Source organism: Zootoca vivipara, chromosome 11, assembly GCF_963506605.1.
Source record: "Zootoca vivipara chromosome 11, rZooViv1.1, whole genome shotgun sequence".
NCBI lineage: Eukaryota > Metazoa > Chordata > Lepidosauria > Squamata > Lacertidae > Zootoca > Zootoca vivipara.
In genome coordinates, this window is record NC_083286.1 from 62,788,037 (window position 1) to 62,814,612 (window position 26,576).

At 53.6% G+C, this 26,576-nt stretch overlaps 1 protein-coding gene across 8 annotated transcripts; it reads right to left on the reverse strand.

The window, feature by feature from the left end:
* Positions 1-705: 705 nt before the first annotated feature.
* DNAJB5 (DnaJ heat shock protein family (Hsp40) member B5) lies at positions 706-26,576 on the reverse strand. 8 transcript variants are annotated; one of them, XM_035100765.2, is made up of 4 exons: positions 26,420-26,576; positions 10,490-10,752; positions 7,137-7,741; positions 706-3,221 (listed from the first exon to the last, which is right to left on the reverse strand). In XM_035100765.2, exons 2-4 carry the CDS (start codon positions 10,698-10,700, stop codon positions 2,988-2,990), a joined length of 1,050 nt encoding a protein of 349 aa, XP_034956656.1. In that variant the 5' UTR covers positions 10,701-10,752; positions 26,420-26,576; the 3' UTR covers positions 706-2,987. The 8 variants fall into 8 exon arrangements, with proteins under 8 accessions (XP_034956656.1, XP_034956655.1, XP_034956653.1 ...); XM_035100764.2 differs by lacking the exon at positions 26,420-26,576 and adding an exon at positions 18,142-18,199; XM_035100762.2 differs by lacking the exon at positions 26,420-26,576 and adding an exon at positions 17,020-17,433.

A 26,576-nucleotide genomic window follows, 5' to 3' on the forward strand; every position in this document is an offset into this window, starting at 1 on the left:
CAAATCGTTCTTGGGTGGCACAGGGACCTCAGAGGCAGAGCAAGGAAAAGCTTTGGTCGTTTTTTCCTTTGCAGAAATCCAAAATACAGAAAGGTCTCAAGCTCTCTCTCTCTCCCCCCCCCTCTCTCTCTGTCCAGGTTGTGGCATGAAGTGCACGGGTCTCGACGAAGGAATATCTTGATTCCAAAATGCAGATTGGGCACATTCAAACATTCTGGAGCTTTGGAAACCTTTTGGGGTGGGGGGGCAGTCTTCCAGGACTACAATTCCCATCATCTCTCTGGTCACCGTGGTCAGAGCTGATGGGATTTTCATAGCCCAACATCACCTGAAAGGTGACAAGAATGGCAACTTAAATTGACGGAATATGCCCAGCTTGCAGATCTAATTTACAGAATAAGAGAACAAGAAGAACATTTCTTTAAAGGAGATTGGAAAATGTTTATTGAATATATGGGGGGGGGGAGTTGTGTACACATGAAAACATCGGCAGCATTAAATCCAACAGTGTAAATAAGTTTCGATGGAAGTAATAATGCAATACTGAATGGTTTAGTTCGTATAAAATATGCAGGAATTTATGTTATACAAAACGAATCATGGAAAGAGAAGAAGGGAAGTCACTGGTATTTTAAGGTTGTCTAAATGAATATTCTAAATCGTAAAACATAAAAATCTAATAAAAAGTGTGTGTGTGAGAGAGAGAGAGAGGTTAGCTGCCCCTGCGCTCAATGGAAACAGCAAGCGTTTTTCAATCAAGTATCTTTGCATTCACTGATCCGGACTCAGACAAGCTGCGTGTAACTTCAACACTTGCTCTGTGACATGTTTGCAGTTAATGCAGCAAAAAAATACATTGCAACCTTCCCTCAACTTGCTGAAAAAGTCTGCAAATATTAATTGTTGGGTGTTAGCTCCATACCCTGCCACATACATTTGGTTTTAAGGACCAGCCTGAAGAGTCCTGGACCTGTGTGACCTGGAAGACTGCATCTTGGAGTGCGATCAAACCAGCCAAACCAGCTCAGTGACTCTCCGGTTCTTTAAGGGGAAGCAGAGCCAGGCAGAGAGAGGTCTCCCGGTGCAAAACACTGCAAGGACAAGGCAGTTTCCATCCCCCCTCCGCGGCAGGCACAGTAATACGAAGGCACACAAAGAAACTATTTTTAAAATACTTTATTTTCTTTAAATATTAATACGGGACATTACAAAAGAATAAAGAAATACAAAAAACCCGCTATAAAACCACTCGGGGTCTCCCTGAAACGGAGAAAAACCCCAAAGGAGCTCCCAGTTCCGCTCTCTCCCACCAGCCCTGCCACAACCACCAGCAGCCTGAGTTTTTTTGTATTTGTTTAAAAAAAAAACACACACACATTGGGGGGGGGGGGCAAAGAAAGGCATCGCCTTAACCATTCAAACTGGTTGGTAAGTTCAACACTGCGTTAACAGTTTCAATCTCCTCAGAGAGAAAAATTGCACATTAAAAGGACCCAAAGTGTGAGGTTCTGTACAGCTATACAGGAAGCCGCGGCAGACTCTCCGCCCGACCACAGGGCAAGTCGGAGGCAGCCAAGGGTCAGCTCAGGAAAAAAAGCCAGGCTGAAGCAGGCGGTCACTCTGCTCGCCACCCCCCCACCCCCCACCCCGGGGCACCGCTGTGGGCAGCCCAGGCAGGCGCCCCCGTTTCAAGTCAGAGAAAGTGGCTTCCAAACAGGCAAAACGGTAAGTCAGAGATCCCCAGGTTTTGGCACCACATTTTGTCAGGGAGGGGTTTTAACAGGGGGTGGGCAGGAGAAAGGGTGCTTTTGCAAAACAGCGTCAAAACCCTTTGGAAGTCAAGCCCCCCTCACTTCCCAGAGACGTCCCTGCGGGTGGAGCAAAGTCTCCGCTGGAGAGGATAAGAAATGCTTCTCTGAAAATGTCCCTCGGAAAAGTTTTTAAAAATGCAGCCTCTAAATAAAGCACCACACAAGCAGCTCTCCCGGCGACTCTCCTCCTCCTCTTCCCCACGCTGGCCTGGCCCTTCCGGATCTCCCTGAAAAATGGCTCCCCCTGTGCCCCTAGACACGCACCCATACACCCCCCTCTCGGACCTCTCCTCGGACCCTGGCTCTGAACCTTGAGGCCTACGTAGCTTGTGCCCTTCTCAGGCCGGCTTCTCCCACCCCTGGCTCCCGCAAAAAAAGGGGGGGAGCCCTCAGATGAACCACACCAGACAGTAGAAAGCAACCCTTGCAAAGTTTCTATTAAGCGACAAAGGAGCTGCCAAGCCAAGCAGGCCTCGAGCTCCGTGGCAAAAGCGGCAGGTTGGCTCGCCGGATGAAGCTGAGCTTGGCCTGGCTCCGCAGAGCCGTCTTGTGGGCTCCGAAGCGAAGGTGGTGTGGGAGCCGAGGGCAAGAGCAGGCCTTCTCCATTCCACACGGAAACACACAGCGACGGAGGAAGGGCAGGTGGCACCGTGGGGGCCCAGTCCAGGTGTGGGCGGGCCCTGCTTCTGCAAGGCAGGATCGGGTGGCTCCTTGGCACATTGCCTCAGTGGCAGCCAGAGCACAAAGGTCCTCAGACCGTCCGCAGGAAGCAGGAGAGAAGTCCGGGTCCTATTTACACCGGAGTGGGTTGGGGGAAGCCACGTCCCAAGTGCTTCCGACGGCCGGCCGCTTGTCAAACTGCCCAGTAGAAACCCTCCAGGAGCGGCGAGAGGGGGCTCGAGGCTTGCACCAGGCTCGAGAGGGAGAGGGGGGGGGGAGAGAGAGAGTGGGTGCCAGCCGGGCCGTGGGGCAAAAGAGGGAGCGCACACACAAGCCAGGCCAGAGCGTCTCTTGGAAAAGGAGGGCATGGGTGGGCAGCCGGGGGCACTTCCCCCTCCCCGTGCATCGCGAAGGCCAAGTGGACCGCAGCACCCGTGAGTGAAGTATTGCTGCTCGGAAGGCAAGGTGGCCGGCCTGGCAGGGAGGCCGGGGGCCGTCCAGCCCGGAGGGGGGGCCCTAAGAGCAGGGGAGGTGCTGCTTGAGGATCTGCCGGGTCTGGGGGGCTATTCTGTCCGGGAAGCGGACTTTGAACTCTACAATCAAGTCCCCGCGCTGGGTGGGCACCTTGGGGAAAGGCAGCCCTTCGCCACGCAGTCTCTTCACGGTGCCCGGCTTGATGATGTCGTTGCAGGGCAGCGGGATGACGCGCCCGTCCACGGTGGGAATGTTGACGGTGCAGCCGCACAAGGCCTGCAAGAGAAGGAGGAGGCAGAGTTAGGCCAGGCTCAGGGCTTGCAACAGATCGAAGCAATGCAGATGACATGCAAACACCAAGAAACACATAGAAGATTAAACTCTTAGAAAATTAAAACAATGCAATATATACATTAGGACTCACATAATAAATAATGGCACAGTGTTATTTTAGGCAGGCTCAGGGAACAGCCACCAGATGCACACAATACCTGGTGTTTTTAAAAATGCGCTTTCTTTCAGAACATTTCTATTATGTCGCCCCTGAAACCCAACCCACCCCCAAAGAATCAGAAAAGGAAACATCGGGGGGGGGCAGAATTATGAAATCCCAGCCGGCAACCTGCACTGTGCCCGAGCGACAGAGCCTGCACAGGCTAAATTTAGAGAGGCTTTATGGCTTAATCCCCAGCAAGGGAACCAGAACTGGATGGGGGGGGGCGCTGGCCGGCCGTGGCTTCCAGCGCCTGCTCAGCTGTTGCACACACAGCGGCCTTTGCCCGCTTGGCAGCCAGTGGCCTCCAAAGGCTCATGAAAGCAAGAGTCCGCGGGAGGGGGCGGCTTTGGCTTTCAGTCCTCTGTGTAGCGGGGGGGGGGGGGGAGAGAGAGAGAGACATGCTACTTCCAGGAAGTTAAAACTTTCGAGGATCTTCTCCTGCCAACTTCAAGGATAATGGTCTGGAATGGCAGAGGCAGCAGCAGCTCAGGCCTGGACCAGGGGCTATTTTTACCCACCACTGCAGAAATAGAGCAGCCAAAGGTTCTTCCTTAACCCTGACCTGTGTGGTGTGGAAGAGGAAGGTGGCAGGGAGGGGGCTCCCTTCTGCACCCTCCTGTCTCTCCCTGTCCCCCAGAATTGTACTTGAAAAAAGGAGGCAACACGTTGGCCAATCTTGAGTGAAAAATTAGTGACTTTAATCCATAGTAAATTATAAGACAGCAATCCAGGTAATATACTGCTTACATCATGCAAAAATTTGATTTAAGCTGTTTTATTTAATTAGATCACTCTCAGGACCTTGGGGTGCATGTCACTTTAACATCTCCGTAACCCTTGTTAACTAGGGTGTGTCCTGTTGGGTTAGTGTATATTAAGTTCTTTGTTCTGTGTAACTGACAGCAGGGGTTACATATGTTTATGACCCTTGCTCCGCAGGACACCCACAAACATTAGGTATGTTGCATTTTTTATTTGCATTTTATTATGATTTTTGTTTTATTGCTGTATCTTCCCGAATTTTTGCATGATGTAAGCAATATGGACTATTTAGATGTGTATTCATACTGGCTGTTGACCTGTCTATATTGTATCATTTATCGATGTGATTGACATGATTATTGACTCATATTTGTTTGATTTATTGTAGTTGTATAACTGACGAAGTATCAGTCGAAACAGTATATTACCTGGATTGCTGTCTTATAATTTACTGCGGATTAAAGTCACTAATTTTTCACTCAAGATTGGCCAACATGTTGCCTCCTTTTTTCAAGTGTTTGGACTTTGATTTGCAACACAGGGGTTGTTTTATTAGCCCCAGAATTGTACAGCAGGGAACTTTGGGGAGCAAAAAACTGGCTGAGTCTCTCCGCTTTGGAGAGAGTCTTTCGCTTCTCTCCCGATGGGACCCTGAGCAACAAGTCTTGAGGTTCCCCAGAGACTCTGCAGGTCTGCCAGGCTTCCTAAGGTACACCAGAGGCAGCTCCTAACTAGGGACATGAAGTTGAGGCCTTAAGGCAGCCTTCAGAACATAACTGCCTCCTGCAGAAGCGAGTTCCATAGTTTAACTGCAAGCGATGCACTTGCTTTTATGCAACCTTCTTCCTGGGAGACAGCGGTTGGGCTCAAAGTATGACATAACGGCGAGATGTTGCATTGAGAAGGCGTCCCACCCCACCTTCCTCCACGTTAGCCCGGCTGCGACAAGAGACCAGGTCAGCTTGCTCAGATCACCTGGTCCTGGTGGCCCCTTGTAACTGGCCGGCAGTGCCCCAGGCTGCATATGTGCCATTGGGGAGAGCAGCTTCCTTAGTTGTTTCCAGCCCCATTCTGTCCTGTTCAGAACCCTTTAAAGCTCTCCCTCAGGTCTGTGGGTCTACAGCAACGTCTCCCATGGCCCCACATCCCCAACACCAGTCCAGAATTGTCAGCATTTCAGCTTGGAAGCCGCTGTGTCTCCAGCCTCCCCCCCACACACACACACACTTCCCAAGGAGCCACCCGCAGACTTTTAGCAATGGATAAATTTGTTCCAGCCCACAGTATCTCCGGGAAAATCCACATGCCTTGGGGCTTCGCCTGCCAACAAGCACAAAGGAGAGCAATTTCACAGCAGATGCCCAAATGGCCCTGACTGGCTCCCACCCAAGAGGAAAAGACGGAGGAGGAAGGCCAGCTGAAGAACTAGGAATGGGAGAGATTGTGCGGGCAGAAGACCAGACAAGCTTCTCCTTTACAGAGGCCTAAAGCAACAACCCTGCAAGGCAGCTTAAGCCAGGAGGGAGGAGGAGGCCCAAGGCCACTCCATGAGCTTGGGGGCCAGGCATCCAGGGTCCAACGGCTGCGATCCAGTCCCACCACAACCTGATCCCTACACCAGCTTCTTAAACGTACTTCCTGTATGCTGCACAGTGCTTCCCAAACTCGGGTCTCCAGCTGTTGTGGGACTACAACTCCCATCATCCCTAGCTAGCAGGACCAGTGGTCAGGGATGGTGGGAGTTGTAGTCCCACAACAGCTGGAGACCCGAGTTTGGGAAGCCCTGATGCAGCGTAAAAGACAGGAGCTTGTGCGCCAATGCAATTGTCTGGGAAAGGGTGAGAGCATAGAATGACTTGGTGTTGATGGGAGAGAGGGGGAAAAGGTGAAGACTCAGGGGATCCATTGGGAGAGCGCCTCTTGAGCCCCCTCCCCACCTGTCGAGTGCCAGAGGCCTCCCATCTCCCCCTAACCTGCCCTCCGTCTCTCTCCTTAAGAGAAGCACCCAGCACGTGGCTCACATCTTTAGCCAGATTCAAAGGTTGTGCAAAGACTGAACTATACACAAGCTGAGGAATCCGGTGGGGGGGGGGGTAGACTTGTAACAAAAGGCTTATTTTATTTGTTTCCTTCAGACAAAGGCCCGTTCTGTCAATCTTATCGTTTCCTTTAACAGCTGCGACCTTCCAGCATCTTTAAAACAAAGGGGAGAATCTAGGAACTTTTTACATGTCTCGATTTCATTTTATCTCCTGATTTTGGAGGAAGCAGCTGCCACCCGGCCGTCTACAAGGCTTGCCCTCACTCTGCCTCTCTTTGTCCAGGCCTACTGGAGTCTGCCTCTGCAGGAATCGCGGAATCATAGAACTGCAGAGTTGGAAGAGACCCCCAAGGCTCATCTAGTCCAACCCCCTGCAATGCAGGAGGTCTTCAACCCCTTCTAGGGTAGGCTATCCTCTTTCTTTGGGTAGCTTCACAGATGCCTGCCTGCCTGCCTGCCTGCCTGCCTGTACACCTCAGGGCATCAAGCTTCCTCTTCTCGTCATGTTGCTTCACCACATATCACAGAATTGTAGGGTTGGAAGGGACCTTGAGGGTCATCCAGTCCAACCCCCAGCAATGTTGGAATCACAGCCGGCGAATCCCTGGCAGAAGGCCTTCCACCCTCTGCTTGAAAAGTGAAGGAGAGCCCACCACAAACAGCTTTTTCTGCCAACGTACCCTTTATCCCAAAGGAATTGCACCCTCTAAAACCCTGGAAAACACAGGAAAGGCCCCTTCTTTGCCAGGAGGGAGTGGGGCAGCAAATAGCAGGCAAGAACCCAGCAAGGTTGCCCCCCCAGCCCCTGCCCTCCTGTGCCAACCTCTCGCCTGCAGCCCCACAGGGGACGCGCAAAGTCCCTACCCCGCCCCTCCTCGACTGGAGGACGCACCTCTTTCAGACTGATCATGGCCGTGTAGATGATGTTTGTCCCGTCCCTCCGGAAGAGTGAGTGGGGCTTGTCCTTCAGGATGAAGACGATGTCGGCGGGGATGTTGTCCGGAGTGGCGTCTCCTTCCTTGGGGAAGGTGATCTTGGTGCCTTCCTTCCAGCCGCGCTTGATGACGATGTTCAGGATCTTGTCCTCCGTCCGCATGGTCCGGCCGTCCGAGTTCAGCCGCCGGCGGGTGATCTTCATCCGCTTGGTGGCCCCGTGGTAGATCTCCTCCAGGGACACCTTGAGCTCGTGGACCACGGGCGGGTCCTGGACCTTCCGGCGCATGTGGATGGGCTCCGGGTGCCGGCGGTGGACGCCATTGAGCCCGTTGAAGCCAAACCGGCCAAAGGCGCTGAACGGGTCGCCGCTCTCGTCGTCGTCGATGTCCATGTCGTCGTGGTCGAAGCCGTTGAAGACCCGGGAGCGGCCGCTGGTGAAGAAGATGTCAAAGGGGTTGGAGCCCCCAAAGAAGGAGGCGAAGGTGGCGTGGGGGTCCCCATGGAAGGTGTAGTGGAAGGTGTTCCCAGGGGTGCCCGACGAGCCGCCACCAGTTTTGAGCCCTGGAATAGAACCACAGAGAGAGCGGGGGGACCATCAAGCAGCTGCTCTGGAAAGGAGGGCTAAAAACACACCAAACTCACTAAGAGAAGCAGAAATGGGCAGCCTGAATTTGCCAGCCAAAAACCTGGGCAAACATTTGATGCTTGCTGGCCAGGAGGGCTCTGTTCTGCCTCCACAGCTCGCGGCAGCCCAGCCGTGCTCCTGAATACCAGTTGCTGGAAACCCCAGGAGGGGAGAGATGCTCTTGTGACCCTGTGAGAGAGAACAGGATGCTGGACTAGGTGGGCCACTGGCCTCATCCAGCAGGCTCTTCTTAGTTTCTTATTTCACCACCACCACCACCATGAATCCTGGGAACTGTAGTTTACCCCTTACAGAGTTACAGCATCCTTAAGAAATCAGCTTCCAGGATTCCCGGGGGAGATCTGCTGGAGGCTGTGGGAGGGGAGAGGGCTCTTGTGCTCGGGTCCCGCTTGTGGGTTTCTCATCTGGGCACCTGGTGGGTCCCAGTGACAACAGAAAGCTGGGTGAGATGGGCCACTGGCAGGATCTTCACAGGTTCCCCAGTGAGAGGGCCAGAAATCCAACAGTGCAGGACACAGAAGCCGTACGTGACCCCAGGGTGCTGGCCCTTTGCCTTTCAGCAGAGCGCTCATGTATCCCCTTAAAATGCCTTCAGGTCACCCCCATTCCCCCTGGCCCAACCAAGCCCCATGTCATGGCAAGGTTGTGCACTGCAAGGAGCCCAGCTGAGAATCCGGGAGGGGGGACCCACACTGAGATTACAGTGGGCATCATTTGGGACTTCAGCCCAAAGCCAGACGTTGAGTTACAAGAAAGGAGATTCGGACTAAACACCAGGAGCAACTTTCTGCCGGTAAGAGCTGTTGGGCAGTGGAACAGACTGAATGGCCGTCTGTCAGGGATGCTTTAGCTGATATTCCTGAATAGCAGGGGGTTGGGCTAGATGACCCATGGGGTCCCTTCCAACTCTGCAATTCCATGGTTCAAAAAGTGTGCAGGCAGGGGAGCTTCCTCCCCTCTAAGCTGCAAGATGAGCAAGGGTTCCTGCAACAGCAGAGACTGAGCGGGGGGAGGCTGGATGCTTCCAAGCCCAACAGGAGACCAGGCGGCAAGACGAAAGGCCAGGGGAGACAGGGGTGCCAACAGCCCAGAACTTGGGGAGAGAAAAGGGAGATTGAGAGGCTGCAAAGAGGAGCAGAGCCAGGCCAGCACTTTCTGGGTCCCCATTTAGCAGCCAGCGAACCTGCAGCTGCAAAGCTTTTAATAGCAAGACATTCTGGTGCAGCATCCCCAACAGCCCTGCCCCCCCCCCCAGGAAAGAGGACAGAGCGTGGCCAAGAGAGCTCTCTGGCCTCCCAGAGGGCCTGCCCCCTCCCTCCTTAGCAGCCAGAGCTTTCCACTGGATCCCAGAGAGAAAGCATCTTAATGGGGCCGGGTTCTTCTAAGGACTCGCTTATTCCCCTCAGGAAAGAGAATTGCAGCTTTTAGCTGAAATTACAGCAATTTCATGTTGTCAATCACAACTGTGGCCTCATGAGACACACACCCAAGTCCCAGGAGGCAGCAGGCGGCAGAGGGCACCTGCCAGAGCCCAGCTTTTATTTCCAGACCAAAGCTGGAAGCCAGATGCTCCTCCTGGCACCTCGAAGCTGCCCCAGGAGAGCATCCCATCTTCCTCCGGCCCCCTCCGCACTTTGGTCACACGATAAAAAAAGCAGACTGGCCCTTAAGTTGGCAGCGAAACTGTGGGACTGCAAGAAGGTGGAGGAGGGAGGGGAGGAGCCAGCAGGAAGAAGTCAAGGCATCAGCTACTGGCCCACCCCCAGGAGCCCCCTAACCCGTTCCCATGTCCCCTGTCAAATGTCCCCTGCTGCCCCTCTAAATTAGTTTAAAAACGATACTTCAGAATCTAGATTCACATAGAGCAAATGCATGCAATTTCACTCAATCTGTGTAACTTCTTCCGATCAAAGAACATGCATTTCCAGGCCAGAATTTGGATAAACTCTGCCGGAGGTTGTTTATCTGAGACCTTCTGCTCAGCAAGTCCTGGGCTGGATGGGCTGATTAACACCCCTGCTATTTGCCAGCAGCTCCCTTCCTCCTGCAGAACCTGACATGTTCCCTGCCAACAGCCTGGGTTTGCTTATGAAACAAGGAGCTATTACTAAAATTGGGAAAGGCTCTCTCTCTCTCTCTCTCTCTCTCTCTCTCTCTCTCTCACTCACTCACACACGGCAGCATGTACTGAAAAGGAAGCGGAGAAGGAAACGGCATGAGCCAAGCCTCAATTATGCCACAGGGAAGATGTTTGCACCCACAGATCATTCCGCCACTGCATTTCCACACACTCCAGGAGGAACCAAGTCCTTGCCATCGGTGCCATTAAAAGTGCCCATTTCTCCAGGGAGCTGAAGCTAGAACTAGCGCTGTCGTCAGCTTTTACCACACCCCAGGCCCACAAGGGGGCTTTCCTCCCCACTTAGCCGCCTTTGCTGCAAAGGTGGGTGAAGTGGCTCCACAGGTGCCCTTCAAAGGTTATCACAGGGAAACAGGCCAAGACACTCCCTCCGGCACATCAGGCCAGCGGCTGGATTAGGGCGTCTTGATCCCTGCAAGCCGGCAGCTGCACAGGGAGGGGCTGTGACCAGGAGGCAGGCCTAGACCCACCCACCCAACCACCCAAATAAACCGCAAGCCAAGAGACCCGGCCACCCGCTTACCTTCTTCCCCGTACTGGTCATAGACGGCCCGCTTCTTGGGGTCGCTCAGCACATCGTAGGCCTCCGCGATCTCCTTGAACTTCTCCTCCGCGTTGGGGTCCTTGTTCTTATCCGGGTGGTACTTCAAGGCCATCTTCCGATAGGCCTTCTTGATCTCGTCTTCGTTGGCTCCAGACTGGATCCCCAGCGTTTTGTAGTAGTCCTTCCCCATGTTGGTGGTGGAGACGGTCCCAGCCGACGACGACGACGACGACTCTTTATTCCTGGGGAGGGAGAGGAGAGAGAGGGAGAGGGGGCATCAGAAAGGCCTCAAGGACTCCAGGCAGACCACCAAACGGCTCCTCCACACCCCCTCCGTCCCCGGTCAGTCGGTCCACACGGCTGCCTGCTAGCTCAGCACCAACCTGTGCTACGGGAGGGGGGCGGTCGAGGTTCTAGTGCCCAAACGCCAAGGCTGGGGCCTGGGGAAGGCCTCTCAGAGCTCTGCCAGCCGCTGCCCCTCTGGATCTGTCAGCAGTTTGGGTTGGGGGAGGGATTTTTAAGGAGGTTGACTCACCCTCCTCTCCTGCACAATTCACAGGGGGGGCAGAATGCAGAGCGAGAGGGATGGGTCAGTGTTGTTATTTGGAGGGCAGCACCACGTGACGCTGTAACTGGAGAGGACGGCCAGTTTTGCCAGGCCACAAATAGGTGTGCAGGGAAGGAGTCTTGGGAAGGACAGAACTGGCCGCCCTTGGACCGGACAGCGGAAAAGCAGCTGCCGTGCGTATGTCGAGGGCAGCAGGCGGCCAGGGAGGCTGCCTGGCCGGTCTCAGCATTCCCAAAAAGGGGAGGAAGAAGGCAGGGCTGCCGGAGCGTGGAAGGGGGCAGAGGAATGTGTTGCAAGCAGGCTTCATAATGAAGCAGAACGAGAGGTTAATTAGCCAAGGAAGGATTCCTTCCCCCAGCTTTTCTCTCTCCCTTCTGTGCTTTCGCAGATTGCCTTAAAAGAACTTTTTAGAACAATACAGCACTGGGAGTTCAAGCGGGGACATGTTCCCACCATGTACCAGCGGAAAGACGGCAGAGGATGAAGCTGTTAGACGGAGACATCTTGCAATCGGGGGGGGGGGGGAGTTATTTTTAAAAGTGAGCGCCAAGGAGGAGAGGAGAGTCTGCGATTTGCAGAGGGACGCCAGAGGAAGTGACCAGGAACGCAGAGAGGGGAAGGAAACAGGACACACCCAGGCAAGCAAGGGGGCATGTCAGATCTAAGGGACGGTGGTCGCTTCTGGCTGCGCACCCCACTCAAAGGTCTCAGACCCACGTCCAGCCCGGTCCTCTTGGTGGTCAGACGCTAGAGCAGACCTTGCACAAAATCCTTCACAAAAGGGAGTCCTTCCTTTGCAGAGCTTCCGAATTCAGGCAGGGACCCAGCTTCCTGTTGCTAACTCCCCTCTCTTTCCGCTGTTTGCAGAACTCTGATGAACCTCAAGGGCTGTCTCACCAACACACACAAAACACCCTCCCCTGCCTTGGCGTCTGAAATCCTGAGCATCTGAAACGGCCACATCACACCTTGACCTCCAAATAAGATGTGAGGTCAGCGACTGCCCATCTTGGGCCAAACCAGAACCATCTCTGGGCACCCCCACCCCACCCACCCCATGATGCAAGAGTCTCAGGCAGGGGAGGTGCTTCAGCCAGTCCCCCCACGTGCAAATTTCCCAGTCAGAACTGGTCCCCAATGACTTTTGCCTAAGCAGGCGGGGAATGAAGGGGGAATTTTGTCAGGAAATGCTAAAGCATCCGATCCCACTCAATGGCTAGACCAGGCACCCCCAAACTCGGCCCTCCATATCTTTTTAGGACTACAATTCCCATCATTCCTGACCACTGGTCCTGTTAGCTAGGGATGATGGGAGTTGTAGTCCCAAAACATCTGGAGGGCCGAGTTTGGGGGATGCCTGGGCTAGACTGATCAGGGTCACAGTCTTCCCTATATTACATTTTTTTAAATAATAAAAAAGAATGCACACACACACAAACACAAAACCGGGAGTCTTTTCACAGAGACTGCCCCCGTTCTAGCCCTAGCAACCATCGAATGGATGCCTGCCAAGAGATTCACACACACAGCACGGAAACAACTTCCTCCCAGAAACTGAACAGCTCTGTGAAGGTCACACATGAGGCCATAGCAAGAAAGAAACTCTCGCATTCGGCACCCGCCTCCCTCTTGCCTGCTCAGCTCATGGTCTCCCACCCCACCAAGTTCCTTGGGGTTCCTTGGGGGAGTTCCTCATCCCCGCCTCCCAAACACCAGCAGCGCCGCTCCTTCCTCTCTCCCCACCCGACCCCGGGGGACCAAAAACGTTTCTCTGACAAAGCAACCAGGCACTCCCCTGTCCCAAGTTCCTTCAAGAGGCTCCAGTGGTATCTGGGATCACAAGATGAAACGCCTGCGGCCACTTTTAATTTGAAACAGACTGAGTGGCCTTCGTAGGGTCTCCTGCCTGTGAAGCAAGTCACCGCTATGCCCAATTCACAGGTGGGGAACTGAGGCCGACGGAGCAATTGCGGTCAGAAAAGTTAAGACCTGGGTCTCTGAAGCCCAGGGTCTCTCCCTGCCATAAGCACCTGAGAATAGCACCTGCAGGATCCGGCCAAGGGCCCACCTAGTCCAGCATCCTGGTCTCACAGTGGCCAACCAGGCGCCCATTACGGGAATGAGCAAGCTGGGCCCAAGCACAAGAGTCGCACTCTCCCCTCCTGGGGTTTCCAGCAACTGGGGTTCAGAAGGCCAGGAGCCCTCAATAGCCCCCTCCTCCATGAACCTGCCCAGTTATCTTTTGAGGTCCTCTAGGTCAGTGTTTCTCAACCAGTGTGCCTCCAGATGTTTTGGGACTACAACTCCCATCATTCCTGACCACTGGTCTTGCTAGCTAGGGATGATGGGAGTTGTAGTCCCAAAACATCTGGAGGCACACTGGTTGAGAAACACTGCTCTAGGTGGCTTGCCACCCCTGCCTCCTGGGGGAGGGAGTTCCGCCAGAGATGATAGGACAAGCACAGGGCAGAGTGGGGCAGTTTGGGATAAGCTGCAGGGAAATCTTGAAGCTGCTCTGGGATACAGAATGACAGGGGTCACGGTGCCCGGCATCAGCCAGCAAACTCCTGCCAGGCCCCAAAGTTTCCCGTTTATTTATCTCCCTTTCCTCGCTTAATCTCCACCATTGCCCTGCAAGGTGGGCTAGGCAGAGAGGTAGCGACCGGCCCCCAAGGTCACCCAAGTGAGCTTCATGGCAGAATGGGGATTCGAACCCTGGTCTCTCCCGGGCCCTCATCCAACACTCCAACCATGACCCCAACACTGGTTCTGACGTCACAGTTGCAGACACTTCTCGCCAGGCAAAGCCCTTAAGACACCCCCTTCTGCATCCGCATGGCTGAGAGCCTCCTTCTCTGCTGGGCAGAAGGTTAAGGGCCCACTGTGGGTGCCCCCTCCACCGCCAGCCCCACGGCTGCCGACACATGGCACCCAGAGCGCCCCCACACATCACACTCAGCCCTTTCCTGGAGAGGCATCTTCTGAAGGGTAAGCCGGGAGACAGAAAGAGAGGCGCTGGCACAGAAGCGGCAATTCCCTCTGTTAATTAGTGAGATCACTAGCTGGAAATAAGGATCCAGCAGGTGGGGGCAGCGCTGACTGGGCTCCTCAGCCCCACTCATCATGGTGGGAGTTTCTATTGTTAGACACGCAGGGAACACGGAGGGAGGGGGCAGGCGCACAAGGCGGCCCACGGGAGGTGGGCTTGAAATGCCAGGCTGCGTCTGGAGGAATGGCATTCCCAGGCCAAGCAGCTCACCTGGCGGCAGGTAGCAGCTCTGGAACACACTGGCAACAAGGAATGCGGAAGCCACGGCGACAGTTCCAAGATGCTGCTGGAGCAGACATTCCCTGCCCAAGTCTCGGGTGCTTGGCATGGCAGCTTGACAGGGACTTGACAGGGGCCAGGAACAAGTTCCAAGGCATAGACTCAGGCTCTGAGGGGCATAGACTCAGGCTCTTCCACTGGTGGAAAGGGGGGGGGCTGGAGGAGGAATCGTGGACTCAGACGGGACCCTTAAGGGTTATGTAGCCCAACCCCTGCAATGCAGGAAGGAGGGGTGGAAGGGAAGCGATGAGAGACTCCCCCCCAGCCTCAACAGTGACCCAGCAGGGCTGATCCTGCCCCCAGCTCCCCCAGCTTGGAAGGGCATGTGGAAGCTGCCCCCCTCCAACAGGCACCTCAAGAGCGGAGAGAAGATCTTCTCTGTGTGGGGGCTGCCTGACGTCAAGCTGCAGGAAACACTGCCAAGCCTCATAGGTCTCCTCTCGGAGCAGCACCCCACACAGATTTTGGTAATACACGACTCAGTCCCTGGATCACCCCCTCCCACCCACCGGGAGCCAGATCCACAGTTTCAGCAGCGCAAGCCTGAGCGTGCTTCTCAGGAATCCCTGGGTAGCACAGCCCTGACAGAGTCTCAAGCGGAAGGGGGACAGGAGCCCATTCCCCACAACACACAAAATCACACATATCAGCCCTTTCCACAGATAAACCCACACACAAAATGCAAGGCGACCCCAGCCCAGCCCCTTTGCGAAGGGATCCGGACCCCCAAGACCACCCACTAAGCATCCGCTCCCTCCGAAGCACAATCAATATGCATCTCCAGCCCATCATCCTGCCCCCCCCCACCCTGGGCAATGTCAGAGCTGGGTCAGGAGGCCAGGCAGATATCAACCCCTCTGATCCTCCAGCAAAGGGAGTGATGTGGGGCAGGGGGGGGGGATCAGAAGAGAGACACAGGCTCTTCTCCTCAAGCTCCCCATCCATCACCCTCCACAGCAGATGCCAGACGCTGCACACGAGACAAAGATGGATGCCAGCAGACAGACCACCACCCAAGCGTGGCAAACGCTAGCAGGCAAGGCAGCCACTTACCGAAACTTCACAAACACATTCATAGCCCAGGCGCTCATTTTTAAAGGCTCCAGCTTGATCCGGAACATGGCTTGCGGGGCCTGGAGCTCCCAGATGCAGCCGCTAAAACAGTTGCCCAGGAATGGAGGCAGCAGCAGGAAGCAGCCCTTCACCACGGCAGCCAGGCTCCAAAAGCAGCCCCCTCCCCAGAGCCAGAGCCGGATAGGGGACCTGGATCCAACACACACAACTCGACTCTGAAGTCAGCTGTTCAGGAAGAGGGCAAAAGGCTCCCCCGACAGAGGGAATTTGGGGAGCAGCAGCGGTTCACAAGGCAGCAGCCTCCCAGAAGCTTCCCTTCCTGCGCTTTCCTGCAGCCCCCTCCCTCACCGCTTGCCACAGAAAATGCTCAATGAAATCACTCGACAGTCAGGATTCCTCCTCTAATTGGTTTCTTGCTGGGTGCTCTGGCTGAAAAGTAGACCTTACCAACCTTCCTGCCCAGCTGAGGGGGGGGGGGTGCCAGTCTCTTGCCCTTCTGCTCATCCTCGGAGACTGAGCAGCAGGTGCAGAGCCCCACACCGGACAGCCTGTTGGCGATCCTTCCCCATGAGGGACAGAACAGGGCAGGGAATGGGTAGCCAACTTAGCTCCCAGAGCCATCAGGAGTCGGCTTGGCATCTTCAATGAACCGGTGTTTGAGAAGAACGTGCCAAATTCTTAAGCCTAAGCGGGGAGACAGTCCGCCTCTCGAAAACCTTCCCTCCACCCCGGAATGCATACTTCAAGGCTTCCACACAAGAGACAATCAGCTCAAAGCTAACGCTGTCCCTGCGAGGTCCACCAGTGTCAGAGAACGCCAAGAAAAGTGACTCTTGCTTGGCGCTTTGTGGAGTTCAGTGTTCCCTGCCCTGCAGCATCTATCCCTGAAGCGCATGTGGAAAGCACCAGCCCCACGCTGACTCCCGAGTCTAACTAGCACCTGCGCATGCAGTCACTCCACTTCCTGAAACCCAAGTAAGCGCAAGTAAGCAGGAGACCTCACCGCTGAGCAAAGAGGCAGCTCGGGACGACCCGGAAGCCGCTCTGCTCCCAAAGCCACTCTCGGCTGTCGCTGGACGTCCATCCGAAGCCACGGCAGCGGCAGCCACAAGGAAGAGCGCGAGAGATCCCCGTCCAGGGATCCCTCCCCGGTCACACTGCCCGATCACCTGGTCCGCTTCAGAGTCCCCAACACCCAGCGGCCACCCCAGCGGGATTTTGCAGGCAGACAAAAAAAGCAAACAACAGCTACACAATGGTCCTTCTCAAACAATCCACAGCCGTCCCCTGAGATTCCAGAGAAGCCCAGACCGGACCAGGGGGCCAGGTGTCCCCTAACTGGCAGCCGCTCCTCTGCCTCCCAAACAAAGGGGCATTTCACCCACCACCGAACTAGAGGCAGGCACAGCCGCGTGGCCCCGACCCTCAAGGGATGCAGCTGGCGCTGGACCACTGGGAAGGGGGGTGTTCTTCCGCATCCCCTGCCTGAGGGTGGGCAGGGAGAGCGGAGTCCCGATCCGGAGAAAAGAAAGCGGGTACCTCTCCACGCGGCTCCAGAAGAGCAGAATTGCTGGCATATCAGCCGGAGGGAGTCACTCAGTAGTGGCAGCAGCAGCAGCAGCAGCGCTCAAAGCCCAAGTTTGGTCAAGGCGCGCAGAGTGTGCGGGAGCGAGCGAGCGAGCAGGGGATGGAGCGCGCACAGGCACCCGCAGGCAGACAGGCAGGCAGGAATGCCGTGCGCTGGCTCGGGCAGGCAGAGGGACCAAGTTCCAGCGCCACCAGCGACGACGACAAAGACGGCAGGGAGTCAGCGTGCAGAAATGTCATGACTACACTTCGAGTGAATCATCGCCAGCCATGCCCACCCGGTGCCCACACACACAGGCAGCAGCGCCAGGGGAGAGGGAGCCGGCAGCAGCAGCGGCCGCCCCCAGGCCCCTCCCCACTTCTCCGCCCCCTGCCACACACACACACACACACACCCGCACTCACAGCCGGAAAGTCAACTCTCGCCCCTCCTGGCAGCGCGCAAAGGCTGCCCTCGCGAGGGGGTGCTCTGCCCCACTTCGCAGCTGGGACTGGGGGGGGCAGGGGAGGCGCCCCGAAGGGGAAGCGGAGGAGAGGTCCATAGGCATCATGTCAGGACGGACAGGGCGAAAGGGGCGCCTGGGGCGGAAGACGAGGCGGAGGGGAGTTTGGCTGGGCTGGGGGGAGCGACACCCCCAGGGCCCCCCCAGGAGACCCCCAATTGCCCTGCGCAAGGAAGGGGGGCCGTCCTCTCCTCCACCCCTCCCCCCTTCCGCAGCCAGGACCCCCTCCCACAAACCAGCAATGGGAGCCCGCCTGGGCAAAGTGGGGAGGGGGCGACAATTCGCCCAACACCCCCCCCCCTCCCTGGGAGCCTTTATCCGCCCGTCCCCCCACCGGCCCAAGGAAGGGGGTCGAGTTCCAGCCCCTCCCCGCATAGGACAGCTAAGACGGGACCCCCCCCCCATCTATCCATGGGGGAGAGGAGCCATTAGCCCCTCCCCCGCCAAGGCCGCTTCCAGGGGTCGATGGGGGCGGGACCAGAGCCAGAGCCCCGCCCCCTGCTCCTCTCCCGTCGCCCCTCGTCAGGTGGGGCGCCGCGTCCCTCCTCCTCCCCCTCCAAACGAGACTCACCTCCGTCCCGTCCCGTCCCGCCCGCCTACCGGAGCCTGGCCCTCGGGCGTGCGGGGGCCGGGAGCCCGCCCCTGCCTAGCAACGGCCCGCTCCTGCACCGCCCTCGCACGCCTATTGGCCCCGTCCGACGCCCATCTCGACAAGACGCCGCTCCCTTTGGCGAACGAGGGAAGGAGGCTCCGCCCCCTGGGCTCCGCCCCACCCCCGCTCCCCTCCCTCAGCCTCCCCCAGACTCTCTCTCCCGCCTCCTCTATTGGCCTCGCTGCCAGCCAGTCACGCCCATTCTCGGCTGTCATTGGTCTCTAGGAGACCGGGAGCGGTCCCTCCGCGTGCGCGCCTCACCATTGGCCAGAGGTGCCTCGCGTGCCGGTTTTCAACCCACCCATCCGGCCGCGAAGAGAAGCGTGCGGGAGGCTTCTGGAAGCCCCGTGACGTCACAACGGGGAGCGTTCCAACCAGGGAGCCTCCGGCGGGAGGCCACGCCCACCGGGCGGGCGGGCAGGGTGCCACGTGGGCCCCCGGGCGGTGACGGCGCCGATGCACGCGAGTAAAAGCTGCCCTGCCAGGCGGTCTCCTCCTCGCCCGACTGGTGCTCTGCACGAGCCTTGCATCCCGAGGTGAGCAGGCACAGGATTGTGGCCTCGCATGCCGCTTACTCGCGAGGAAGCCGCACTGGCCCCGGCGGCTCTTGCACGGTGAATTCGTGAAGTTTGTGCCTGCAAAGGTTTCGTGCTTTCCATCCCGTGCGAGTCCCGGAACTCCTGCTGCTGAAAGTGGCCCTCCGTAGGACAGCTCGTGTCCTTAGGCTTAGCTGCATTTACAAGTGAAACTCGGAAATTTAGAATATCGTCGAAAAGTGCGTTTATTTCAGTAATGCAACTTTTTATTTTTTATTTTTACAAATGCTTTCTTTTGGAAATTCCACAGTAATAAAACATATAGTTACAATAATACAAAAATAATCATCACTATTACATTTCATTAATTACATTCTATTTATAATTGAGCCGCCTAACAAATTATTATTATTATTATTATTATTATTATTATTATTATTATTATTATTATTATTATTACCGTATTTATACCCCACCCATCTGGCCAGGTTCCCCCAGCCACTCTGGGCAGCTTCCAACAAAACATTAAAATACAGAAATCCATCAATCATTAAAAGCTTCCCTAAACAGGGCTGCCTTAAGATGCCTTCTAAAGGTCTGATAATTGTTGTTCTCTTTGACCTCTGGTGGGAGGGCATTCCACAGGGTGGGTGCCACTACCGAGAAGGCCCTCTGCCTGGTTCCCTGTAACTTGGCTTCTCGTAGCGAGAGAACTGCCAGAAGGCCCTCGGCGCTGGACCTCAGTGTCCGGGCAGAACGATGGGGGAGGAGACGCTCCTTCAGGTATACTGGACTGAGGCTGTTTAGGGCTTTAAAGGTCAACACCAACACTTTGAATTGTGCTTGGAAACGTACTGGGAGCCAATGTAGGTCTTTCAGGACCAGTGTTATGTGGTCTCGGCGGCCGCTCCCAGTCACCAGTCTAGCTGCCGCATTCTAGGTTAGTTGTAGTTTCCGGGTCACCTTCAAAGGTAGCCCAACGTAGAGCGCATTGCAGTAGTCCAAGCGGGAGATAACTAGAGCATGTACCACTCTGGCGAGACATCTGTGGGCAGGTAGCGTCTCAGCCTGCGTACAAGATGGAGCTGCCCTGGACACAGAATTGACCTGCGCCTCCATGGACAGCTGTGAGTCCAGAATGACTCCCAGGCTGCGCATGTGGTCCTTCAGGGGCACATTTACCCCATTCAGGACCAGGGAGTCCTCCACGCCTGCCCGCCTCCTGTCCCCCACAAACAGTACTTCTGTCTTGTCGGGATTCAATTAAATAATTACAATTACAACAAATAAAAGCTTGACATATCTTGCTTTGCATGTCATGCATCTATCTCATATTGGTTTCACCTTTTAAGTTGCATTACTGAAATAAATGCACTTTTCGATGATATTCTAATTTTCCTACTTTCACCTGTATAGAGCAGTTTTTTTGCTCTAAGGAGTTCCAGGCGGTGTACATGTTTCCCCACCACCACCCTCATTTAATCCCCACAACAGCCCTGCGAGGTAGTGGCACATACACACAAAGGCACCCCAGTGCGTTTTATGGGCAAGTGTGTGGATTCGGGCCCTGGTCTCTCTCAGGACCTGTTCGGCGCTCTAACTACTAGGCCACACTGGCTCTCCACTCAGTGACAGCAAAGCAACGGCTGAGCAGAAGGATGTTTGGATGGGCCAGTGTAAATGCCACCCCCAAGCTGCTCCTCTGGCTTCAATGACCTGTGGCTGAATGTAGGGGAAGGAGGCACCCCAGAGAGGCCCTAGGATTGCAGCCAAGCCATTGTGGCCGATGCCCTGGGCTGCATCCTGATCTTGGCACCAGCTTTGACCCTGGCAACAGCAATCTATGTCAGTCTTTGCCTCTTGCTCTCCCTTCCATGTAACACAAAAGAGCTGTGCCTCTTTGAACGGGGGAGTTTAGGAGAGCCAAGGCAGCCTGCGCCACCCGCCTCTTGGGTCAGAGGCACGCCAGGATGGACCAGAAGTCATCCCTTTATTTTTTAAAATTGCATAGAATCCCACAAGCAGGATTTGAGCACAAGAACAGCCCTCTCCGCTCCTGCAGTTCATAGAATCTAGTGTTCAGAAGATGCATCGCTGCCTCTGAGTGTGGATGCAGGGCATAGCTATTGTCGATAGCCCCCTGCTCCTCCACCACGAATTTGTCTCATCCTCTTTTCAAGCTGTCTAGATTCGGGGCCATCCCTCCTTCCTTCATCTCCCAGCTGGCCACGGTGCCTTTCTGCATTCTGCATGGGACACACATAGAGGCAACAGGCAGGAATCCGGAGTCCGAAATGTCATCCCTCAGAATGTTTCCGTTTCCCTGGACACTCTGCTGCCAACTAGAAAAGTTGCCATCCTCCAGGAGAGCGACTTCAAAGGAAGGAACCAGAGTGAAATAGCTGAATTGGAGCAAATAACAAAGTGTGGTTCTATTCATTGGGCACTGAGGGAAAATAATGGCTTCCTTCCTGTCCCCCTTTAGGTGTTAATTTGCTTAGCAGCAAATACAGTTGTTCTGCCACCAATTACTGCAGGTCACTGCTTAATTTGCATAGGTCTAGCCTGTAATTGACCGGTCACAGGCTGTACTTTTTTGCTATTATGTCCCATTGTTTACCATTCTCTCACCTTCCAACTCAGAATGAGACTAACGCTCTGCGCATCTGGTGATGTGGACTCTAGTCATAGTAGTCTATTGTGCCGTAATAAATCTCTTTCCCTTTACTGCTACATAAACATTCAATAGAAGAAGGTGCATTATTCTGCCAGGAATGAATGAAAAATTGCCCGTTTTGAAAGTCTGCCCTGACGTTGTTTTTCCTTTCAAATCCTTGTGTAACAGATCACCTTTAGCAGGACAGCATAAGGACATAAAGAGGAGTGGGAAGGATTGGGCCAAATGCCCATCAACACCTGTATCCTGTTCTCACAGGGGGCAGCCAGATGCCTCAATGGGGAACCGACAAGCGGAAACTGGGTGCAACAGCGCCCTCCTGACCTGTGGTTCCTAGCAGTGCTATTCAGAATTAAAAAATTCCTTCAGTAGCACCTTAAAGACCAACTAAGTTTTTATTTTGGTATGAGCTTTCGTGTGCATACACACTTCTTCAGATACACTTGAAACAGAAGAGTCAGACCCTTATGTATATACAGAGGGGGGTGGGGGTGGGAATGGGTGATGGGCTGATGGGAGTGGTAAACCTGTGGATGGCTGTTAATGACTGCTGATGACTGCAATTGGTCCTGCAGGGGGTAAGCAAGGGCTGAGGCGCTAAAGAAAGCTTGATCATGCATAATGAGATAAGAATCCAATGTCTTTGTTCATCCCAGGTGGCTCCATGGTTTTAAGCTTGGTAATGAGTTCCAATTCAGCAACTTCTCTTTCCAGTCTGTTCCTGAAATTTTTCTGTAATAAAACAGCTGCTTTGAGATCTTGTATAGAATGTCCTGAGAGATTGAAGTGTTCTCCTATTGGTTTTTCTGTCTTGTGGTTCCTGATGTCAGATTTGTGTCCATTTATCCTTTGGCGTAGGGTTTGGCCTTTTTGTCCAATATAGAGAGCTGAAGGGCACCGTTGGCATTTGATGGCATACACAATGTTAGAGGATGAGCAATTAAATAGTCCTGAGATGGTATGTTGGATGTTGTTGGGGCCAGTAATGATGTTGTCCGGGTGTACGTGGCAGCAAAGTTGGCATCTGGGTTTATTGCAGGCTCTGGTACCAATGTCCATGTTAAGTCTGGTGCTTGTATTATTGTGGGTGAGGAGTTGTTTAAGATTGGGTGGCTGTCTGTAGGCAATGAAAGGTCTTCCTCCCAGAGCTTGAGAAAGGGAGCTGTCATTGTCCAGGAGAGGCTGTAGATCTCTGATGAAGCGTTGTACTGTTTTAACTTGGGAGCTGTATGTGATGACTAGTGGTGTTCTGTTATTTTCTTTTTGGGGTCTGTCTTGCAGCAGGTTCTCTCTAGGTATCAGTCTGGCTCTGTTGATCTGTTGTTTAACTTCATCAGGTGGGTATTTTAGTTCTAAAAAGGTTTGCTGTAGATCTCTTAGGCTATTCAGAGTCTGCATACTGCCTCTGACAGTGGAGCACAGCCATATTGGCTAGTAGCCATCAATAGCCCTCCCCTCCTCTTTTAAGGCCATCCAGGTTGGTGGCCAGCCGGCCCTGCCTCTTGTGGGCATGAACTGGGTGCTGTGTGACGAAGGACCGTCTTTTGTCTATCCTGAAAGTTAAGGATGCAGAGGCTGTTCAGCACCCGGCACAAATAGGATTCAGTCCAGCTTTGCGAGAATCCACAGGAATCTGGCTTTCCTCCAGGAAGTAGCGAGCGCCTGGATCTTACCCTGGCATTTTGGCAGAGGGCAGGGTGAGGCTAGCAGAACAACAGACGGGGTGCCCAGCAGTCCCAAGTTTTTACACTGGGCAACAAGAATAGACTTGGCAGAGCCCGTCAAGCCTGTGCACACAGGCAGAGAGAGAGTTGAAACATTCAGATTGCTCTGCCCATCCCAGAATATGCTCAGACATGGGCTTCTGGTGGCCTCAAGGGGAAGCAGGGCCATCCCAGGGGAGCAGCTACTCCAGAGAGCACCTCATCTCTCTGAGGATGCCTCCTGCCTTAAAGAGAAATCCACACGATTTCTGGACCCCGTTGATGTTCTTCAAGCACCTTGGAATTTGCTCATTGTCCTGCCAGCAACTCCAAGACAGGACTGGGAAAGGGTGGTGCCTGGATGTTGTGTACACCTAGATGCCTGCCGTTCCGGAGATGTTTTCCTTGCCCCGTCTATGCGGTGATGAGGGTGATTATGACACAGATCATTCCCAAGTGATGAGTATTGTCTCTGCTCTGTAAACAGAGTTTTAAGAGACTTGCTCACAGCCCTTGCGGAATGACGGAACGGAACATCTTCCGAGGCAACCCTTTTGCTCAGACACTTTCATGCTATTTCAGAGCATGCACAAACATTGCTAACATGACAGAAGCAGAAATGAAGCCTGTTTTTCTTTTTTTAAAAAAAAAATTGTACATGCTAGCCTATATTAATGTTATGTTTATACTGCAGGCGCCTGCAGGAACTGCAAAAATCACCTCCATTGACAAGTGTGAAAGTGGTCTAAGCATTAGATCACCACAGCTACAATCCAGTTCCTAGTCCAGGTTCTACCCTAATTCCAACCTAAGACTGGATGGCACCCAGAACCAATAAATCCACCATTCTGAAATTTTGCTCCTCCAGACCAGCATTCTGTGTCCAAGAGTGCCCAGCCAGACACCATGAGATGTGAAAGCACAGCTCGCTCTCCCCTGCTGTTTATCCCCAGAGCCTGACTGTCCCATCTACCATTCAATGCACACAGGCAGGGGCTGTTCCTTGGAAGTAAGACAGAGATCTTTATTCAGGCAAGGAACGGTACAGGCTCAGCAGCAGACACAGGGCTCGCTCCTGTCAGCAATTAAGCTGCAGCATTCTGCACCAGCTGCAGCCTCCAACTCAAGCAGGAGGGAAGCCCCACACATAATGCATTGCAGTAATCCAGTCTCACATTTTGAAGAGGATCTCATTCCAAAGTGTGGGTGCCACCACACTAAAAGCTGTGTAAGGCACTCACAAGAGGGCCTCAGTCAATCCCTTCAGTGTCCAAGCTAGAAAGACACCCTCTATATAATAAATGAAACTGCAAGCTCTTTGGGGCAGGGACCTGTCTTGTTTTCCCACGTTGCTCTGTAATGAGAGCCAGTGTGGTGCAGTGACTAGAATGAAAGACTAGGACATAGGAAACCAGGGTTCAAATTCCCACTGGGCCATGAAGCTCGCTGGGTGATTTGGGGCCAGTCACTGTCTCTCAGCCTAACTTACCTCACATGTACCTACGATACATTGTACCTGCGATACATTGACGATATTTTTATTATCTGGACACATGGACAACAGACCCTGGAAACCTTCCACCAGACATTCAATGACTTCCACCCCACCATCAACCTAACAATGAACCAATCTATGCAAGAAATACATTTTTGGGACACTACTATAAAAATACAGGATGGACATATAGACACCACCTTATACAGAAAACCAACTGACCGACAAACATATCTACATGCTTCTAGCTACCATCCCAAACATACCAAACAATCCATCGTATACAGCCAGGCCTTACGTTACAACCGCATCTGTTCCAACTCTACAGACAGAGAATCTCACCTAAGAGATCTACAGCAAACCTTTTTAGAACTAAAATATCCACCTGATGAAGTTAAACAACAGATCAACAGAGCCAGACTGATACCTAGGGAGAACCTGCTGCAAGACAGACCCAAAAAAGAAAATAACAGAACACCACTAGTCATCACATACAGCTCCCAAGTTAAAACAGTACAACGCATCATCAGAGATCTACAGCCTCTCCTGGACAATGACAGCTCTCTTTCTCAAGCTCTAGGAGGAAGACCTTTCATTGCCTACAGACAGCCACCCAATCTTAAACAACTCTTCACCCACAATAATACAACCACTAGACTTAACATGGACACTGGTACCAGAGCCTGCAATAAACCCAGATGCCAACTTTGCTGCCACATACACCCGGACAACACCATTACTGGCCCCAACAACATCCAACATACCATCTCAGGACTATTTAATTGCTCATCTTCTAACATTGTGTATGCCATCAAATGCCAACAGTGCCCTTCAGCTCTCTATATTGGACAAACAGGCCAAACCCTACGCCAAAGGATAAATGGACATAAATCTGACATCAGGAAACACAAGACAGAGAAACCAGTAGGAGAACACTTCAATCTCCCAGGACATTCTATACAAGTTCTCAAAGCAGCTGTTTTATTACAGAAAAATTTCAGAAACAGACTGGAAAGAGAAGTTGCTGAACTGCAACTCATTAGCAAGCTTAAAACCATGGAGCCACCTGGAATGAACAAAGACATTGGATTCTTATCTCATTATACATGATCAAGCTTTCCTTAGCACCTCAGCCCTTGCTTTCCCCCCCTGCAAGACCAATTGCAGTCATTAACAGTCGTTAACAGGTTTACCACTCCTATCAGCCCATCACCCATTCCCATCACCCCCACCCTCCGAATATACATAAGGGTCTGGTGGATTCTGTTTCAGTGTATCTGATGAAGTGTGCATGCACACGAAAGCTCATACCAAAATAAAAACTTAGTTGGTCTTTAAGGTGCTACTGAAGGAATTTTTTTATTCTACCTCACATGGTTGTTGTGTGGATTAAATGAGGAGGGGACCAATCATGTAAATCACCTTGAGCTCCTTTGGGGGGGGGGAGGTAGGCTATATATGCATTGAATAAATAAAGTACCATATAAGCTTAACAACAAGAGCAATGGCAGTGATAAGCAAACACACCAATTGGCAGAATCTTCAAATTCACTTGGGCAAGTCCAGGGCAACGTTCCCAGAGGCTTAACCCATTAGGACCCAACTGCAGGATCCTTCACAGACACAAGAGGCAGGGGCCCTCGGAAGAGAAGCACCAGTGGCCAAACCCTGCAACCCTTCCACACACAGATTGACACCCTCTGCAACAGTTGCAGCCTTGCATGTGAAAATCTCCCCGAATCCCCTCTGGCAATCTTGAGCTGCTTAAAAATCCCTCCAAACTCACAAGTAAGTCCTCTTCTTGCCTCTCCGTTGGTGGTGGGTCTGGCAATTCCTCTCACACTCAATTTAGTGCAGTCAGGGGGGTCCCCGTCCTCTGTGAGACCTCTTTTTTCAAGGGGGATTTCGGCTCCCCCAGATCTTTCCTGGATGTGGCTCTCGCC

Coding starts and splice junctions, on each gene's coding strand:
- DNAJB5 (XM_035100767.2), bottom strand. CDS start 15,527: ATGTTCCGGATCAAGCTGGAGCCTTTAAAAATGAGCGCCTGGGCTATG. Junction 10,753..15,459: donor AATGTGTTTGTGAAGTTTCG/GTAAGTGGCTGC, acceptor CTCCCTCCCCAG/GAATAAAGAGTCGTCGTCGT. Junction 7,742..10,489: donor TGACCAGTACGGGGAAGAAG/GTAAGCGGGTGG, acceptor GTTCTATTCCAG/GGCTCAAAACTGGTGGCGGC.